We start from the raw sequence: 21,068 nt of genomic DNA on the forward strand, positions 1-21,068 counted from the left end.
GATTAATTGACATGATGACTTTTTGAAGAAAAGTGTTCAGCAGCTTTCTCAATAGCACCAGTCCCCTTCAACCTGGCATTGATAAGTTACTCAGTCAATTACAAGTCCCTGCCAATGACAAAATATAAGATACTGTATATTCTGGTTTAAAAAGAAGGTCAGATAAGTCAAGAATAACACATAGCATGACTGAATTTTCCTTTTCTTTTTGTTCTATTAGTTCTGATTACTTTTTAAAAATGTTGATATTGAATTTTAAATACTCCACAGTATTTTTTTTCAATAAAAATTACAAACTACAACATCTTGTCCTTGATTGTAAATGATCTGTTGCTGCTGACTGCACTTCCCTCGGGGTCAGTTCTTTGGCAAAGACTGGGTTCAACCTATCAGCTACTGGTGTGCACTTAAAGGATGATTACACTGAGTACTAAAACAATAAAGGTGACCACTATATCTTTCACTTCTCTTTTTGGGATGTCTATATCCTTTAATCTTTTATCTGCATAAAAACAACTGTTATTATTAATGTTTGTCATAATGCAGTTTTGACATATGATCATGACTTGTACCATGCAGTTAAAAGAGCAATGACATCATTACACTTGTTTGCTAGCCCTCTGAAAGGCAGCACGAGAGACTTCATCAGTAAAAGTCTGGGTTCAATCCCTGTTTACCTTCCAGTGTGAATCTAGTGCTCCTCCAAGATCTAATAAAATTGGACCTAGGTTTAGTAAATCTGCATACATGACCATCATCTACTCTCCAGCCTCCTGTGTGCTAACCCTTGACTTTCCTGTCTTCTTTTTCCATGCCTGGCAGACAGCCCAGAAATTAGCCCAGAACAGGAAGAAGGTGCAGTACCTCCATATCCTCTGCTCTTCCTTCACAGCATCACTCTTCCTATTCCCGTCTCTCTACATATGTCTGCCTGTGGATGTCTTTGTGCTATATACAGTAGCATTTGTCCTGTGGCAGTTGCTGTTCAGAGTTTAGATCCCTCTCTGTAGTCTCTTGTCACCTCAACATGTTTTCATTCCATATCAGATAATGTGACACCTTCAATCTAAATATTTCAATAGCATTTTCCGATAACTATGTTTCGCATAACAAGCTCTTGTAGTTAGTATCAGCTGCTCCAAATCACCCCAGATAAGTAAGGCAGGCAATATTCTTATCGGTAAATAATTATAAGTAAACAGCCCCAAGTAAACAAATTTGATATAAGATATGGAATATGAAGATGCCTGTACAGAATCTCACATTGATACATGGGAAAAGCTTCATTTCTATCCTCAACAAACTGCGCTTTAGATTACGTTCAATATTTTTTTTTTAGCTTGCTCTCCTCACAAACAAACCCCATGAAACTAAATGAGGTGAGTTATTTTTTATATCACCAAACCATTCTTTTGATTACTTGATCTAATCTATCACAAAGGAGATCATGCTTACTGTGGCTGTAGTTATATTTTTCTTTACGGTCACATCAAATGCATATATGACTTTAACTGTGACTTGGTCTGATCTCTATTTTATTTTCATCCCCCACAAATTAAAAGTGGACTAATAGATTTAGACAGGAGTTGAAAGTGATGCGACTCTCTTTACCGCTGGCATCACACAAAAATAATAGCACTTTGCAGGACATGACTGTCGAAATTGGACCATCAGTAACCTTCAAGATACACACACTGGCAGCACAGTTGACATCACTCATAGTCACATGCTTTAGAACCAAAGATTGTTTTAGTATTTGGTTCATACAGTACATGAGTTAGAGAGTCTGTCCAAACATTTCTGCCACAACGGAGCAACATAGTGGAACATCACAAACATTAATATGATACAAACCATCAGGAAGGCTTTTAGAGAAAAATAGTGTCAACTTATGCTGAATTATAACAGATCTACTTTAACCCTCTGAGCCCCTAAGATCTTAATGGCCTTTTCTTTTTTGCTTCCGTCAAATGTTTTCTGGCTGCAGGCTCATTTTTTACTGCATCTAAATTGAAAGTACTCAGTCGTAACTAGAGTAGGTCAAAATCAAACATGACCTTTTTTCAATAAACATGGCAATACAACATTTTCCCAAGTGCCTACAACTTCTAGCAATATCAGAATAAATATGTATTGATCCTTATTGGACTATTGTCATGTTTCCATTCTCTGAAAACTAGGTCTTCAACTATTAACTGCTATTACATACTACAGCCTTCAGTTCAGACACATTTTCTCAGATTTTTATTGTCTTCATTACTGCATGGAGGAGCACAGAATTTAATTTTGTTGTTTATGTTATTTTACAAAATCTTGTCAGTGTAAACTGTTTATATTCAGACTAAGTTTGAGTCCAGTTTGCATTTACTGTTGGTTACTTTTTTCTTCCTACTTTTATCACAGATACAAACATTTTCTTCCTCATACTCAACATGAGATTAAAAAAAACTGTGGTGTTCATATCAGTGAGATATGTGCACATTTTGTTAGTGGAGACTGTGTTCTAGTATACATTAAATAATCAAAAAGTGAACAAAAGAAACTTGTGTGGCCACATCACCAACAGTGAACCTGCAGGAGGAGAGAGTCAGAGAGACAGAGAGACAGAGTAACAGTGTTGTTCAGACTGGTGAACACCAGAAGGCCATGATCAACATTCATCTATTAGCTGCAAAATGTGTAACCAGGCAGTATGTGAGGTGTTGTCAATCTTAAATCAATGCTTTTGTGAAGAGTCAGTTTATGGATATAAGGCAATTAGTTTAGTAGCTCTTTCATCGGTGTTTAAGATTTTATACACACACACACACACACACACACACACACACACACACACACACACACACATATACTGTATGTATAGTATGCATGTATATATGTTCATATGGTCAGGAATTTCTGCTTACAAGGTTTTTGTATCTGTATGTATGCCTTTTAATGTGTGTTTAGGCCCCCGAGAGTGAGCCACAGCCCATAACAGAGGTTGATCTCTTCATCTCCACCCAGAGAATTAAAGTGCTCAATGCTGACTCCCAGGTATTCCCTCTGACTTAGCATATTATGCAATACATTGAGAGGCCTTTGAAGATGCCTGAGGACCAACAAATAGGGAAGTTCTAATCGATGTCCTGTCTCTATAACAACAGTGGTATGATAGACTGGCATGGTCCCTTCCCATTACAATTTGTTGTAATTTTTACTTTTATTATTTGGTGGTGTTTTGTGTCTTTCACCGTGAGTGTCAATTGAAACATGGTAGTCTACACACTTTTTATGACTGAGCTTTAAAAACGTCCTTTTGTCACCTTTCAGTGACAGAGACTGAGTAGTACGTGTGTACAGGGTAGGAGTGTCCATCAGACACATCAACACAGTGAACTAATAGACACAGCTTTCACATTCCACAATGATCTGGCCCCACAAATTGTTTTTTCATTCTCGACAATGATATCTGCCCAGTTCTCAAAATTTCAGGATTACAAATACAGCAAGAAAAAGCTAAGTAGAATTGGTATGTTTGGTACACTTGTGTTGGGTGTACCCTTTGATTTTGATCAGTTCTTTTGACTTTCAGGAGACCATGATGGACCACCCTCTGCGGACCATTTCCTACATTGCAGACATTGGAAACATTGTGGTTCTGATGGCCCGGCGACGGATGCCTCAGTCCGATTCTCAAGAGAATGTAGAAGCGTCAGACCCGGGTCAAGACAATAAGCGCCAGTACAAGATGATATGCCACGTGTTTGAGTCTGAGGATGTGAGCCCAAGAGAATGCTTTGTTGATATTATATGATATTTACTTAACTTAAGTAGTTGAGCATTATTTCAGAACCTCTGTTGCTGTGGGTCAAAGTAAGCTCGTCTCAGCCTGCTTCCCCTCAAACCCTGGAACATTTTGTTCAGAGTGAGAATCATACTGAACAATATAACACTGGATATTTTACAATGATGTGCAATTACTAGAATGAGCTGTGGTGTGAAAATTTAATTTTCAGTGTGTAAAGAGCTGCTCAGTACAAATGGCCACAAGGTTCTTCATGTTTAATTATTTTTAAAAATACATTCTTTATCGTAATGCAGGTATGTCATTAGCAGTGTAAAGAAAATGTCTGGAAGCAGTTTCACTTTCCAGTGAGTTTGTGGTTCTAAAGAATCAGGAAGTGATTTCACACACATCAGTTATTTTGCCGATGGGAGTCCTTCCAGTAAGATTTCCAAGCAAAGAGCGAAACTTGCATGCTCATGGCATTTATTTACAATTTTATGCTCCAGTTGATTGTTGCCATGTAAACACAAATAAAGTAAGGTACAAATTTAACATTTGTTTTAATATTGGCGTGTAATTGTAGTATTCCAAACAAGCTACATGTATGTCCCATGAAAACAGCAACCTCTATTGCCTATCTGAAGGAACTCAGAAAGAGTTTTGATACTGAGGAATATTCAAATAGTTAAAGACAGGATCACATATTTTCAGCAACAATTTTGCTTCTTTTGATCAATTCCTTTCCAAATGTAGCCACAGAAGCATCCACAACCACAAACCAACCAGTCTAAACTGTTTCAACACAGAATGCCGAAACCGCTCATATTGCTTTTTCACAAAACAAAGACTTTGGTTCTCATTTCCTGTCATTCATACCAAACAGATATAAAGGAGGAATCCAACAAAACCTACTGTATTTATATTAGTTATGAAGGAATCCTTTAAAAGGAATACTTGGAGTGCTGTCCTCATTATCTTACGATTATCTACTTTTTTAAGGATTCAGAACCTAGATTTTATGTGTGTGTTGAGTGTTCTCGCATTAATTATTTTTTTCAAAAATGTCTCCACGAAAGTTTCATGATACTCCATGTAACAATCTCAACAAAACTGGTTGACATGTTGACCAACCTTGTCATTCAGAACTGGCTAGAAGACCAGACAGAAAGTTCTGAATCCTAATCACCATGTCTCCCCCATCTAGGCCCAGCTGATTGCTCAGTCCATTGGCCAGGCCTTCAGTGTGGCTTACCAGGAATTCTTGAGGGCCAATGGGATTAACCCGGAGGATCTTAGCCAGAAAGAGTACAGTGACCTGCTCAACACCCAGGACATGTACAATGATGACCTCATCCACTTCTCCAAGTCTGAAAACTGCAAAGATGTAAGGCTCTTTCGCTGGAGGCTTTGTATGTCCAGGGTATCAGGCATTAATGTTCACCTGAACTCAAGAATTAGTTTTATATTTTGTATTTTTATGGTTTGTTTTGTCTAACTGGATGAAATGATGAACTGATGAGATTTTATTTCTGAAAGGTCACATGTGAAGTGCAGAATAATGTCATAATGTTATTCAAAACATTTTTTGGCCGCTATCGGCAAACATCTACACCTTCGAGACTGTGATAATTTTAACTGATTCCTTAACTTCCTTTGTCGGAAATTTAACATCAAACACTGTAACCTCCTGAACCTCAGTGCATTTTCTAAGCATTTAGCCCTATTTACTGTCATTGGCTCTGCAACTCAGCTTCTGTTTATCAATATAAAGTCCTCAGTTCAATGGAAACTGTTCAATCATGCCTAAGGCAGAAGTCAAACATATATTTTGTGCAGTAGAACACAGTTATATCATGAATCACAAAAAAAATGAATTTAGAAGAAGAGATTAGAGACATGTATGTTTGGTTAATATTGCTGTTGATGTCGTACTTATATCTCTCAGGTCTGAAAGTGCTTTGTATTTTTTCTGACTTTGCTTGCCCTGGCTTCTGGGGCCTCCTCAGGTGTTCATCGAGAAAACTAAGGGTGAAATTCTTGGTGTGGTTATTGTTGAGAGTGGCTGGGGCTCCATCTTGCCCACTGTCATCATTGCAAACATGATGCATGCTGGGCCAGCGGAGAGGTCTGGCAGACTGAACATAGGGGATCAGATCATGTCCATTAATGGCACTAGTCTGGTCGGGCTGCCACTTTCTACCTGCCAGAGTATCATCAAGGTATGTGTGTAATATAGAGAGAGAAAGATTAGTTTACAATAAATCAAGATAAAAAAATTTCAGAATTTGTATAGGACTGTCATAACTGATGAAAATAATGTTTTCAGTCCTCCATCAACATTGAATTATCATGATGACCATTAGCGGCTGGCCTAAGACACTTTAATGACTTCACTGTTTTGTCTTAAATGTATCACACACATTACAGAGACACATACAAAAAAAACCCCACAGGTATTCTGTGATGTTACTCCAGGAGATTATTGAAGGAATTTTAATTTACAGAGTATTTACCATATACAAGCAACATCTTATGAATGGGGAGTGTAATGTCACAGTGGACTAATACCATTTGTCTGTGTTTAACTTTTACCTAATTCCATGGTTTTGCTCATGTAGGGTCTGAAGAACCAGTCACGCATCAAGCTGAACATCGTACGTTGTCCTCCAGTGACCACTGTCCTCATCAGACGTCCAGACCTCCGATACCAGCTGGGCTTCAGTGTCCAGAATGGCATTGTGGGTAGCACATTGATTCAGTTTTTTATTTCTTATAGTATTTGCATTTTGGTCAAAAGTTTCTAATCTTATTTTGTGTGTGTAGAGATTGGTAAGTCTTCCATCTTTCAACAGATCTGTAGCCTTATGCGTGGAGGCATTGCTGAAAGGGGTGGCGTCAGGGTGGGTCACCGCATCATCGAGATCAACAGCCAGAGTGTGGTTGCCACGCCTCATGAAAAAATAGTCCACATTCTGTCCAATGCTGTGGGAGAGGTGAGATGCCACACTGATATTTGCTGTAGTGGTGAAACATGTGGGTCCTCATAAAGCTATATGCCATCCTGTGGAATTATACAAAAGGAGCCTTTTGAAATTGTCTAAAAGCGTGCTCTGGTAAGATTGTTTTCACAGTACTGTCATCAGAGGTATTAGCAGTGGATGACACAGTTAATTTGCTGAGCAGAGGAAACCGCATCAGATGTCTCCTAACTGGCAAGGACTCAGTTCTGTTCTGTCTACTTGGTTATAAAGAGCACTAGCAGCTACATGACACCCAGAGGTGCATGCCAGTCCAAACAACATCCTGGCCTCCTTGTAGAGCCAAGTTTAGAAGAGATATGTGTTTGGTTAAATTTAATTTAAATATCTTCACTGAATTAATCATTTATGTTCTTTATATAATTCAAGTTGCAATAACAACCCAGGGTGAATAACAAAATATAAAGTGACAGATAGGAGAGATACCGTTCTTTGAGCAAAAAATAAAATGTACACAGACTGGATGATTGTTGCATACTTTCAGAAAAGAGTGGCTTTGATATCTGTTACTACTTTTTTTTTTCCCTACACTTACCATGCAGACAGCAATAATTAGGACCTGAGCCTAAAGGTACCATAGGCAAAGACCCTATTATGTTTTTTTTTTTTCATTCTTATAAATATTGACTCCATGTTAGAGAAAAGGCCTGCTGAGTTAGCAGACATGAGCATAATTTGCTCATGGCCACTTAACTTCTTTTCAGCAAAGCATGCTATACTAATATTAAAACTAATGCTATGGATGTTTGTTACTTATCTTACTATTATCTACTGTCATGATATGAATGAATATTGATTTGCTTCTGTGACCGAACAGTGTGAATAATCTGGTGACATCAAGTGGTGAAAATGCAGATTGCAACCGCTTGCTTCACCCCTTAATTTCCAAAATTATAAAAGGACCTATTATGCCCTATATGTTCAATTGTGTATATTTTTCCTATATTTGTCAAAATGGGCAGCTCACATCTACTCATTCAGAATCAGCTGGTTTCCAATCAGTCAGACACAGTTTCGAAATGGAACGGTCCATTGTCATGGAATTGACACTCAAGGTAATCACGAAGGTTATGAATTGCCTATGACTGCCCATTCAAACACTATGTACTACATACTGCCTCCTCAACAAAAAGTTGGACTGTCATGCCATCAGATTGGGATTGTATCACTTTTGTTCATCCTTCTCGTTTTTATTAAGTATTTGTTAAAACTGAATAATTTCATATATTGGAAGTCATACAGTAAAAAGTATAATGTGTGTTAAAGTTAGCCCTCTAATTTTTTGCCCTTCACGCACGTCCTACATACTCATTTTAACATGGTGCTTCACATGTGGGTCCCATAGTAACAGAATGGCTCACATCACAGACATGCACATACCAGTACAATGTGTACGGAGGGGTGTGTCATATGGATGTAACTTCATGGCTGACAGCTGAATGTCAGTCAACAGAAACACTCAATTACTGTAAGGTGACCAGGGTAGTGCCATCTGTTGAAAGCAGCGTCTACTTCCTGATGTATTTCTGTCCACCCGAACTAAAAGCTGTCAGTTGTAGAAAGTGCAGAGTATCTTCCTGTAGTCATGTATTTAAAACATAAAACAATGTTTTACACTCATTGATGTCCTTTGATTCTTTCATGATCAAAATGCCAATAATGATAGAGGGTAGACACAGTTACAAATGTGGAAAAATAATTTAATTGTGCCCCCTTCACACTATTTGAATATCACCAAACTGAATGGATGAAATCGAGGTAGTGAAATGGATGTATCGTCTGGGTTGTGTGACATTCAAAACAAATTTATCCACTGTGTCACACTGACTTCTTTCATTGCGTTAGTCTACCTGAGGAGGCAGTTTCACAGGGTCCAGAGTTAGTACATGCCCTATAGTCATCAAACGTTTGATTTTTTTTTTACCAAAAGAAAAAAAATAGGCATCTTGATGTAAAAATACAGGCATGTATCAAAAGATACTAGAAAACTGTGACACACGATTAGAACATGTAATATATTTCAGCTGAGCACAAACCTTTGATGCCTTTTTGATGTTAAGCAATGTGCTTTTACTCACCAGTCCATGTAAACACATTGTAAAGACAGGGACAGACCTCTGCGGACGTTTAGAGCTAATGTTCACCACTGATAATTCCATGAACTAAAGGTTCTCTTCCCTGTTTTTGACTGACTCAGATCCACATGAAGACGATGCCTGCAGCCATGTACCGCCTGCTGACTGCCCAGGAGCAACCTGTTTACATTTAACAAGACAAAGCCCTTACCTCACATAACCTTTTAACTTATGCTGTCACACCCCAGTCTGCTCCTCTTTACTCAGACAAGTTCACTTCCTGTAACCATCTATATGCAGGTGATGGACCAGGATGGAGGGAGGTTGTTGGTAGGAAAATTATCGTGTTCTCTTCTGCAACATATACACTGAAGTCCTCCATCTGCCATCACTAAAAGATGATCTGATATCTATTCAGCGCTTAATCAGGCTCTAAAAAAACAAAACAAAAAACAACATGTTCTTGCTGGTGAACTTTTAATTATGGGAACAAAGATCTTCAGAGGACAATGTGGAAGATTTATGTGTTTCTTCAATTTCCAGTTGAGCCATTTCATCAATTTGATGTTTTTGGAGTGAAAACTCTTACAGTAACAAAACATACTTTTATCCACTGAACCCTGGCTGAGGGAGATTCAGCACATCCGACCTCTGTTTCACACCTCGACTGTACTTTCTGTCATGCTGCTATTTCACTGCCTGTGTATTCCTTCTTTCTGAGAGAGGTTTTGTCCTTATGTTATTTGTCACCTTCATGTTGTAGATACATTTCATGGGACCAAGCCTTCTTTTACTCAGCTAACCTTCCCTCTGGCTACTGTCAGCTTTCATGATAGGTTGCCATTCTTTACACAGCCCAGAGCCCTCCACAGAGAGCGATATGAGTCCTGCTAACAAATGAGTATTTGAACGCTCTTGACATTCCACACAAGTCCTTTTACACTCACATTTCCAGCTCTGATTTACGTAATTATTCTGTGAGTTCCAAATTCTTTATACAGGGACAACAGTGGCAGTCTTCGAGCAGTAGCCTCAGACAACATGTAAAACACACACATGACACTACATACCCATGTTCAACCAGAGATCACTCACAGGAGACCTTGTTACACTAAACCTGGGGCAGGTGGTACCAACAGGGCTAATGTTGGGTCTTCAGGTAAGTTAGTTGTAATGGACCGTTCTTAGTCTGACCTAAACCCTAGAGAAGCCTTATTCTGACCAAGACCAAGCTCCAAGTTACATTAATAACCAAGCTTGAACTGTAACATTAATCAACATGGTGATTAACATGATAACATTATGACATTAACATTACAATGAGCAGGCTGCACAACAGGGGAGGGTATTTAGGAACAGGACTTCACTGGACATATATGATGATGAAGAGGAAGTGAAACAGGACATTGTTGAAGAAGTCTGTCTTGATTCATTGTGTACTCTTTGTTTTTACCCTAATCCATTTTTCTCTCCCAGCAGCTAATAGCAATTAACTTTAAAGTACACAGTGCATTTTTATCTCTGAGCCTCAGAAATGAGTTTCTTTGCCTTTGTGATACATACATGCATATTGTGCATTGCTGCAAATTTGAAGGATTCACTGCTAATTTCCATAACAACAAGATAGCGTAAATGATCATAGCAATGCTAGCCCAAGTAGTGTGGCCATTCACATGGGTCATATCTCTTTAAACTGGGTTTAACAAAGACTGACTTAACTGTTTACTACCAGGCTTAGTATAAACGGGTTGGTGTAGCTGATCCTGATGACCCAACATTTCCCTGTGTTAAAAATGTTCATACATGACACGCTAAACTGGAACGTGCTGATTAATTATGTAATAATTCTAATTATATAACAACACAAAGGGTCTTTCCTCTTATGTGATAGTATGAATCAATGTGCAATGAGCTCAGGATTTCATGGTATCACAAATAGGTGTACAGGGAAGTGTTTTAGTGAACTTGTGTACAGAGGTCCACACTGGTTACAGAATGTGTACTGTACTGTATCTACTGCTTGTAGCAAATACTGTAACGTACAAGTTACTGTAAATTCTCGAATACTGGCTCTTTGCCTGTCAAGCTTTTAAGAAAGAGAGGCTGTTCTTTGATGAGGGCCACAATGTACAACACAACAGATGCACATCATACTCACAACTCTGCTGTCTCAGTCAGTCCACTATTTAATTCATCTTTTGTTTCTGCTTTGCTATTTTTTGAATTACTGTAACCATGTATATTAGGTATAATAGAGGACAGTGTTTCTTGTCCAAAATATCTGTCTAGGGGTTAGCAAGATGACTGCTGAAAGGTGAGACTTGCCTAGAAGGACTTTCTGTGGAAGTTTTACATTTTCATGTTGAAACTGAATCAGTTTCATTTTGAAAAAAAAAAAAAAAACAGACCAGCAGAATGGTGAGCATGACTTGATGACTGCTGATGTTGAAATGTTCATTCTATCAGGACAACAGGTAAAGAATGCAGAAGTGTTGACAGTAAATTTAATTGGAAAAGCTCAGTAATCAGACAGGACACTTACCAGAATATGACGAGAAATGATGATATAACAGAGGGCTGTAAAAATAGTTGCATGCCTGTAACATAAAATGGTTTTACATTGTTGTTTTTACTGTTTAGGTTAATAGAGGCTTCATTCTCTAATTGACTATGACAACCTACAAACAAAACTAAAATCTAAGTGCGACTCCTGAGTATTTAACAATCACATATGCCATTTGTAGCTGATCTTGTTTTTATTCTGTGCGTATGTTTCCCATTCATGATGTAACAGTTACTGCCAGATGCATATTTCGTATACATTCATTCTTTTTTACATGTAGTGTAAAGAAATGTACTATCACTTTAATTTACTTTTTAACTTTGCAATAAGGGTAACAGACAGTTGTTAATGCAGTATCAAGCATTAACTACCCTGTAATGAATGTTAACAATTGGTGATGTATTAATGCTAGAAACATCATTAATGACTATGTAATGTGTCATTCATACCTTTGTTAGCAGGAAACATTCATAGGTTTCTACTACACTTTTGGTTCATGGTTAATTAACATTGATAATGCGTATTGCTTTTCATTAAAGAACCCTTATTGTAAAGTATAACTGTTCAATGTAACACTTTGAATGTTCTTATAACTACAAGAGATGGTGATTGTTATCATGAATAATAACACTTTTTTATTCAGGCTAGGGAGGAGAGACATTAAAAATGAATGAAAAATCTATTATCAGGATCACTAAGCAGCTAAGCCACAGTTGGCACATTTTGACAAAGCTGTAGTTTCTCTGTAGTCAGAGGACGGACACGCCAGGTGTTACATTGCACTGTAAAGTCCTACAGAAGGACATGTAGTGAGACAGAGAGGGACAGCAGCTCAGCAAATATTCAAATCGCCACTTTGATGCTAACCAAAGTTCCAATGCTGCCTCAGTTTACTTCTCCCTCAACACTACATTTTCTGTTGCTGCATTGCATAATTATTCGCAGGTTATTTAATGTGCAGTGTTTTTGGTTTTGCTTTGTTTTTTCTTTTTTTTTTCTCCAGTTGAACATTGTAGGGAACATTGAATATTTATACAGAACATGACACCGCAATTCGAAATTAGAACAGTGCTTCTGATTACAAATGCCAATGTAGCTCTGATGACTGTACTGTATGTTTGAACTTACAAATTACATCTCTTTGCATGATTATTGACAGCCATTCTTTTCAAAGTGTAGAGAAGTGTCCTTCATCTTGAGGCTTTAAGATTTGAAATAAGATATATCAGCGAGCATCGTGTCTGTTTTTACAAAGTTCTGTAAATCAATATGATGTAGAGATAGGAAATTAATCTTAAGTAAAAAATAGATGCTGCTGTGCAATATGCTGTGAGAACTGGCTGAAGGTCATGTGAAGAAGAGGTAATGGGCTAAAACAGTCATAAACACTGTATTCTGTTTTTGATTGTTTTCAGTTAAAGGTACATTGCATAGTCATTTAAAGTGTGTTTGTAGTAAAGCACTGGGACTAGGGCAAATGCATTAATGTAGCAAGAGAAAGGAAGATCTATGTTTTTTTTTGTGAAATATTGAAAGCTATTTTTTACCACTGAAGCACATTTAACCCGTTGAGTTTTGCTGGATGAGGTCTCATATTGGCAAATCATATCATATAAACCCCGATGAAGACAGACAATTTAAAACAGCGTTACATTATTTGAATGCAACAGGATTGTGTGTGTTTGTTTTGTTGTCTGAGATATTTTTGACCAGCATATGATTCCTCTGAACAATCTGATTGTACGGTTCCATAATTCATTGTTCAGAATTTGATGATAAGCCCTTAATTCTTTAAGTGGGTTATTTAGATGTATTTAGTTAGAGTTATGAGAACACCCACTGTAGTTTAATTCAAAGTAAATATATATAATGGATTTATTCGTCCATAATTTTTTACTTAGAGATGTAATCTCAGCTTAATTAATTTATGATTAATTATTTATCAATTTACTTGCAGGTGCAGCTACAACACAAATTTAACTATAAAGTTTCTCTACCTGTACATGTACTCCGTTGTTTTCTTTTTCTTTGTTGTGGCAACCCTCTTTTTAATTCAAAGATCTAAAGTGTGGCAGAGGCTGTATCACAAGTGACTCTCATTATGGACAAAGAGCATGAACAAAACAAGACAATGAATATATAAATCCTCTCCAGTAAAACTGAATTTACTGTGTTACACATGAATAATGCTAATCTGCTATTCCACAACCCTTCTTGTTTTTTCTTGTAATAACAGAGCTAGAAACTGACTTTCAATGTGAAAATCAGATGTTTGCAGGGCACTTAAACTTTGTCTGCTGAGCCTCTGTCCTCTAACTTAAAAGAGCTTTGAACTCCAACATTAAGTCCTCTTTACCCCTTTTTTCTCTCCAAGCTATTTCTTAACATATCCTGTTGGACACTGTAGCGACTGTTGTCTGTTTCCACTCTCCTCAGGCCTCAAGGCTTAACACTAACATATTGCCTTCTGTAATTTCAAAACCCACTGATTTTTCCAAATGTCTGTCCACATCGATGAAGCTCATCTTGGCCTTACTACTACTACAACTGCTACTACTACTACTACCACTACTACTACTACTACTACCAGACTTTTATGGTGTAAAAAACTGACAAGGAATAGATGCAACAGCAGCCATTTTTGACTTTTAAAATGTGCTTCTCTTTAGCCATGTAATTACGCTGTACTGTTTCTGCTTCCTGTGGGTGTGCGTGTGAGAATGTGTTTGATTAAAACCAATGTACTTCATGCTCAAACAAAAAAATGGATATATAAAATAATCTTACAGACATATATTGAAAACTATGTAAAGGTATATATACTTTAATGGCTGTAGTGTGTTTGGGTTGGCAAGTCAGTCTACTGAAAGCAATGTTAAGGCTCTGTTGGCAGGATGGAATGTATGAAACTGATTGTGAAATAGCATCCACGTATACAGCTAGAGCACAAGATCATTTAAGATATGTGTGACATGTTCTCTTTCCTGGTATGTCAGGGGATTACAGGCTAGCGTGACACTATGAAGCTAAATAAAGAAACAAGCACTTGAAGCTGGTTGCAAGGAGCACGTCAGCTAACAAGTATTTACAAGTGCACTCATTTTGAATGTAACTGATGTTAATGTGTCTAAAGACAAAAAAAAAACACACTCATGTATTTTCTGTAAAACAATAGCAACAATGTTTATTTATTTGCTAGCTTTCTTTTCTGTGATGTTCTAGCTAATGGAACGACATTCCTGTACCAGAGCCAGATGTTGGTAACAGTATTTACAACAATAAATGACTTGCAGAAGGAGTTTGCCTGTGACTGTGCTTTCTGAACGACTTCAACATGACCTTGGGTGGAGCATAATGTTTGGCGGGTTTTTTTCCCCACATCTTTAGCTTGGAGAGAGCAGCGATGGAATGAAACTTTTTGTGTCCAGAGAGATGCATTACTATAGTAAACATATTTTATTATGACCACATATGCATCCTCTATTCTTATTATTCCATTATATATCCCACTCATCATGTGCAGGGGAGTTGGAGCCAATCCCAGCAATTGGGATGGGGGCCAGTTTCACTGAAATGGTCCCCAGTAAATCAAAGGGTTGACATAATGGGACAGTTACAGCAAGGTTAGCTGACGTAAACAGGGCTTGTCTTGGGGTAAATTGTTGCAGATCATTATGAGATTGAAACAAATGGAACCATACAGAATTAAAAACAAGTGCAACCTTCATCCTTCAACTCAATCTATTACCATCACCCTCTGAGACTTTGCCTGTGGCTAAGACTGACAGAACAAAATAAACTGCGGATTGGAAGAATTTTTGGATAAATGGTTAGTTGTACCTGACATGGCTGAAAAACTGACAGGTACTGGAATTTTGGGGCTGATAAAGATATCAGAGTAAAAACATTCCATAATTGGCTAATATACAAAGCTGATGGCTTATAGACATCGACCACAGAAACCGCTACCATGATAACGCCGTTCCCACTGTTCAGAACATGTGCCCTATGTCCAGTGTCATGCTTGTGCTGGTTAATAGTTTGAACCATTATTGAGAGCAGTGTTACATTTCTTGATGTATTGCAGCCACTCTACTCTGCTGGAGAAAATGTGACATCTCTGTTTAATTCCTGACTTCCATGTCAAAAGAGAAAAAGCCCTGTGAACATCGTCCAACCCTGTACCTTTATAGCTTCTCTTCCATGGTTTATAAAATTCTCTCTCTATAAACATCACAACATACTTGTAAATAATCTGTTGTGCTATTTTTGTTTATCAGTTGGAAATACTTTTTTACTTTTGCTAGTGGATTGACCCTGGTAAAAACAGACTATTCTCAGTTAAACATCAAGGAGCAACTTCTCACCCAAATATCAACAGCTCACGACACCGCCTATCGTACAGTAGCCAGACAAGTTTCTAAGACACAACTATGGAGCTAAAGTTAATCAATGCGACACTTGATGTCCATCCCATTCACAACAAACAGTTGCTGCTTAAAGATCTGCTCACTTGAAGCTTGGAAACCAACCAGAGAAGACAAATGATCAGCAACAGTGACAATATAAGAGAGCAGATTTCAAAGTAAATGAGTAATTGATTCACTTTGACATTTAAGGCTTCTTTTAGGAGAAAATGTCTTTTCAGAAACGTAGTTCATCATGGGGGGCCACTACAATGAAACTTATTGACACTGAGTTAAACCACAGCAATGCCACGGCTGTATTGAACAGACTGCAGCAAATAAACACATTTATAATGTTCGAATTTTATAATTCCATTTCAGAAAACAAAGTCACAAACCGCAAGAGTCTAGAAACAATATCAAAAGTCTGCACTCTTACATACAGCTACACACACACACACACACACACACTCCTTCAGTTGTTGGATTTTTAGACCCATAATAAGAGCATTTTTTTTAAGTTTAGCATTGAAAGGAATCAACAGTTATTCCTTCCTTGCATAGTTTTAATATCAGTGGTTGTGGCTCAAAGCACTGTTTCTCTGAAGACTCCAATCAGACTGTGAGGGCGTTCATGACGATCAAGACGAGACCCTGTCCTTGATCCTGCTCTTGAATGCCCAATTGAACCCTGCTGTGAACCAATTCTTCGGTGTTGCAGAGAGTCAAGTGCAGCACAAGTGAAGGAGCTGAGGTCTCCACAGCTCTGCAGGTGCAGCACACCAGGCCTTCTTCGGGGGACACGAGGAAAAGTCTGGGAGGTTGCATCTGCTTGATGCTGTTGTTGCTGGGGAGGTGGAAGCTGACTAGAACCCACCTCAGTGAACACCTGAAAGCAAAAATAATTTTTGAGACCCCAAAGACCACACACAAGAAAAATGAAATTCATTGATTTCAAAAATTAGGGTTCTCTTTCATAATACTCGCTTGATGTCTCTACTATAATCCTGATTGGCTGGTGAACCTTGTCTGTCTGCCCAGGGTAGCCCCACCTACCTTAAACACCCCTTGTGGACATCACCACCTCATTTGAAAACCTCTTCTCACTTGGAGCATATCTCTCGTCCTGGGCTAGCTCGCTAAACTGTCGTTAGCACACCAGCTAATCACATGGCTTTGGTTAGCACACCAGCTAATCACCCCACTACTCTTAGATCACCAGCTAACCACCTCGCTCCCTTCATGCACACCAGCTCGCAAGGATCCCTCAATCCAAGGGGTACAGAGACTCTGGGCCTGCCAATGTCGCTGTGGGAACAAGATTTTGAGCAGAGATCCACACCAGGTCTGCTTGAGCTGCCTGGGGCTGCAACACGCCCGCCTGGTCATCAACATTCCCGGCTCCTGTCAACACTACTCAGTGTTTACTCTCTCGAGTCTCCGCAGACCGCTAGCACACCAAGCTAGCCTGTCCAGGCATTACCCCGTCTCCCCTCCTACAACCATGGCAATGTAGGCAAGGAGAAGGGAGCTGCCGCAGAAGCAGAAGCTTTGCATAGGCAGCTGCCCAGGCTTTGCAGTTTAGGAATCCTGAACTGCAGAATCACCGGCCCACCCCGACCCCACTGCCCAGTCAGGGAGCCCGGCCCACCTGGCCCAGGAAAACCCCGGCCCCAGCCGCAGCCCCGCCAGCTCAACCCTCGCAAGCTGTCTACCCTTACTGCACAGAGGTTGGCACCGCTCACAGTGGTGGCGGAGCTGAGGTGTGTGTCTCATCTCCCCCTCAAGTGGGAGAGATTGGCTGCCCTCCCAGCCTAAACCTGGGTACGGAGTACGATTTCAAGGGGGCACAGGCTCCAATTCGCTGCTGATCCCCCGCGATTCGCTGGCATAATTTATTCCCAGGCTCAGGGTGAGTCAGTTCACATTTTGCAGGAGGAGATCCACATGCTGCTAAACAAAGGAGCAATATGTGTAGTACTTCCTGCGCAGAGTCAAAGCGTATTTTACTCCAGGTATTTTCGGGTCCCAAAATTGGGGGGGGGTTTTCCCTATACTGGATCTGTGGGCTCTGAACAAATTCAGGATGCTCATGCATGCATCTCTGCTGTGTCTGGTGCTTCAGGGCGACTGGTTAACCTCCGAAAAACTGAAGTACACGTATTTCATCCCAATCTATCCTCCCCACATAACGTATTTATTGTTGCTTTCCAGGGGATCTGTTATGAGTACTGCGTGCTGCCCTTCGGTCGAGGTCGATGGTGTTTGTACAGTGCACGGAAGCGGTGATAGCGCACTGAGGTGGCAGGGAATCCACTTGGCTACATATCTGGACGATTGGCTGTTGCTGGCACAATCGGAACAGGAAGCCATGGCGTATACACTTATGCTCACACGACACCTACTCGATCTGGGCTTTGTGGTAAACGTGAAAAAGAGCAGCTCTCCCCCACACAGAATATAAACTTTCTGGGATTATTTCTGGACTCTTTGAGTTTCACAGCCAACTGCTGGTGGGGCAAGTAGAAACATTCAAGGCATGCTTTGCGCTCTTTCATCCAGAGAAGTCTGTTCGATTCAGATTGTGTCTTCGGTTACTTGGACTGATGACTTCAGTCATTCTTGTAGTCTGTCTCGGCCGCCTACGCATTAGGAAATTTCAGCTTTGGCTGACCCCATGCAGGCTGGATCCCATACGTCATGGCGCATGGAGAGCGTTGGTCACACCAGCCTGCACCGGGGCACTGCGTAACTGGTGGGCCCCGCGCTTCCTGACCCAGGGGGTCCCCATGGGCAGTCCTGTCCAGGAAGTTGGTCACTGGAGACGTCAGTCTGTCAGGCTGGGGCAGGATGCACGAAGGCCTGTCTGTGAGGGGCTGCTGGAGCGTGATATCTTTACCGGCCCAACATAAATTTTCAGAAGATTTCAGAGGTGTTCCTCTCCTTAAAACGCTTCCGCCTGTCTCTCCAGGGACATCATGTCCTGGTGAGAACCGAAAATGTGACCACGGTGGCATATATCAACCGACAGGACAGTTTACGTTCCTGTTGGTCACACATGCTGGCATATAAATTGATCCTTCGGAGTGGCGGCCTTCTCCTCTCCCTGAGAGAGATGCATATACCGGGAGCCCTGAACACGGGGCCATTGTCCAGGGGCGCACCAGTGTATGGGGAGTGGGCCCTGCATCCAGAGATTGTGGACCGGATATGGGCATGGTTCGGTTGGTCTGCCGTAGATCTGTTCGCCTCAAGAAAAAATGTGCAATGCGTACTGTTTTACTCTTTGCACAGCATGGATGCTCCCCTGGGCATAGACATGTTGGCGCATGCCTGATCGCTCAAGCTTCTCAATTCATTCCCGCCCCTGGCCCTGATACCTCCCACTCTGTCCAGAGTGATGGAGTACAGACACGACCCGATTTTAACAGCTCCGGATTGGCCTGCAATGCATTGGCTGGCAGAGATTTTGTGGTTGCTGTGCACCCAGCCGTGGCTGCTCCCACAGTGGGAGCCAATCAGGACTGGTATAATGAGATGAATGCCTCTGAGGGCTGCTATGGGGTGTGCATCTCACTCATATTACTCAGAGAACCAGGGTTATGTAAATAACGTTAAATTTTTTCTTTGATGTGGTTTTATTTGAGTTAGGCATCTCTCAATGAACCCCCTACCTGCTCTATGTAGCTGGCGCAGCGCACAGCCTCCTCCATGTGTTCCTGATCTGACTGAAGCACATTTCTTATGCTGTCTACCAGCTCCTGGACCTCTGGGGCCAGGCCCTGAGCAGCTGGCTGCTCCAGGATTCTCCTGACCAGCTGTTGTGTGTGTCTGTAGCTCTGGTAGTCCACCATGGAGGAGGGCCGTGGTCTGCGTGGCTTCATGCTCTCATTGTTTGCCCGTCGGAGTGTGACCTGGGGGTGGGCAGCCAGTGTGGGCTGGGAAGTCTGGGTTGAGGAGTCTGTGGTCTGAGGAGCAGCAGCGATGGGAGCATTGCTGCTCCGCACTGTAGAAGTCACCCAAGAGGAACAAATTAAGGACAAGGCATGTGACAACTATCTAAATGTATGAAACTATTATTATCACAATTACCAATAAGAACCATGAATAACTTTAGATTTTTCTAACACTTCCCAAGAGCCAGACAAGAAAATAGTTACCAATATTTCCTCTGTGTGTGCATTAGGGAGCTAACACCCACAGAGACCAGTTGACTGCTAGTTATTTTAAGAAAATGAATGGTAGTGGATGTACTGTGAAGCATACTTCCATGAAAAATGAAAAAAAAAAAGAATCACCAAACAAACTTTTCATTAAAAAGATACTTGCGTATGTTAATAGAACAAGGGTTGCATATAAAATTCACAATGAAATATGAATTTAAGATTTTAAGACATTGTAATGTTAGAGTCAGATAAATAGCCTGAACTACAGTACTTTCCATACTTGAAAGTGGAAGTGCAGTAATTTGACACAGCACCTCAAAAGTTTTGTCAACAAAACAAACATTTGAGGACGACTTGCGACTAATCATGACCGACTTTTTAAGAGAGGATGAGTAAGATTACTTCTAGACAAACCAAAACACTGAACCCTGACCCAATCAAACCCAGAAAACACAGAGATAGCAGTAAAGCTGTTCGAGGCTGAGTGAAGTTATGCTTCACAACACACCACTACTACACATTATGCTAAACTAACTCATGTCCCGCAGGTGTCTATGGGTCTCAGCTCCCTAATGAGGCACAGAAGAGAGAAGGTATCTATTGTCTTATCCAATTTTGGTGAGGATGGACAAAAACAGTATTTCTGAAGAAGCTGGTTTGTTCCTTTAATTCTGAACTAAAATCCATCCCGCTTAGAATAGGCCTTTTTCACAGCCACCTTATTGACATGAAATAGTAACTAAGCCCAGGTGTTACTAACACAGTTAATAAAGACTGTATATTCATAGAACAGAACCTTTGTTAATTTCATTAGTAGCACCTGTGTTTACCAACCATTTCATGTCAAAATCACTGCTGTGATCTACAGAGTAAAGAAAGACATCTCTCTATTTCTTTTTAATGTCTACATTGTTAAGTACAGCTATATGTCTAAGTAACAACAGCAGGACATTTCAACAGTCCACCAGACAGATATGTCAAGTTAATCACATATTAAATTCAGCTTATCAAAATCAACCCTAAAATGAATCTATTCAATAGATTTATATTA

The 21,068-nt window shown here is 40.0% G+C and overlaps 2 protein-coding genes across 5 annotated transcripts in view; one reads left to right on the plus strand and one right to left on the minus strand.

Moving 5' to 3' along the window:
* Positions 1-14,736, plus strand: part of apba1a (amyloid beta (A4) precursor protein-binding, family A, member 1a) — a 54,224-nt gene extending 39,488 nt beyond the window's left edge. The window contains exons 7-14 of one of the 2 annotated variants that reach the window (XM_086207019.1): positions 823-855; positions 2,950-3,036; positions 3,575-3,760; positions 4,974-5,153; positions 5,776-5,988; positions 6,388-6,507; positions 6,622-6,762; positions 9,005-14,736. In XM_086207019.1, the coding sequence (XP_086063145.1) occupies positions 823-855; positions 2,950-3,036; positions 3,575-3,760; positions 4,974-5,153; positions 5,776-5,988; positions 6,388-6,507; positions 6,622-6,762; positions 9,005-9,076 (1,032 nt within the window). In that variant the 3' untranslated portion in view covers positions 9,077-14,736. The remainder of the gene's footprint in view (positions 1-822; positions 856-2,949; positions 3,037-3,574; positions 3,761-4,973; positions 5,154-5,775; positions 5,989-6,387; positions 6,508-6,621; positions 6,763-9,004) is intronic. The other variant, XM_086207020.1, reaches the window with a different exon arrangement.
* The window catches only part of entrep1 (endosomal transmembrane epsin interactor 1), a 51,091-nt gene continuing 41,388 nt past the window's right edge, over positions 11,366-21,068 (minus strand). For all 3 annotated transcript variants that reach the window (XM_086207023.1, XM_086207022.1, XM_086207021.1), the window contains 2 exons: positions 19,526-19,857; positions 11,366-16,740 (listed from right to left, as the gene is read on the minus strand). In XM_086207023.1, the coding sequence (XP_086063149.1) occupies positions 16,438-16,740; positions 19,526-19,857 (635 nt within the window). In that variant the 3' untranslated portion in view covers positions 11,366-16,437. The remainder of the gene's footprint in view (positions 16,741-19,525; positions 19,858-21,068) is intronic.

The sequence above is a fragment of the Aulostomus chinensis genome, chromosome 6 (assembly GCF_037954235.1).
Source record: "Aulostomus chinensis isolate RoL2024-O1b breed Wild chromosome 6, RoL_Achi_v1.0, whole genome shotgun sequence".
Taxonomy (NCBI): domain Eukaryota; kingdom Metazoa; phylum Chordata; class Actinopteri; order Syngnathiformes; family Aulostomidae; genus Aulostomus; species Aulostomus chinensis.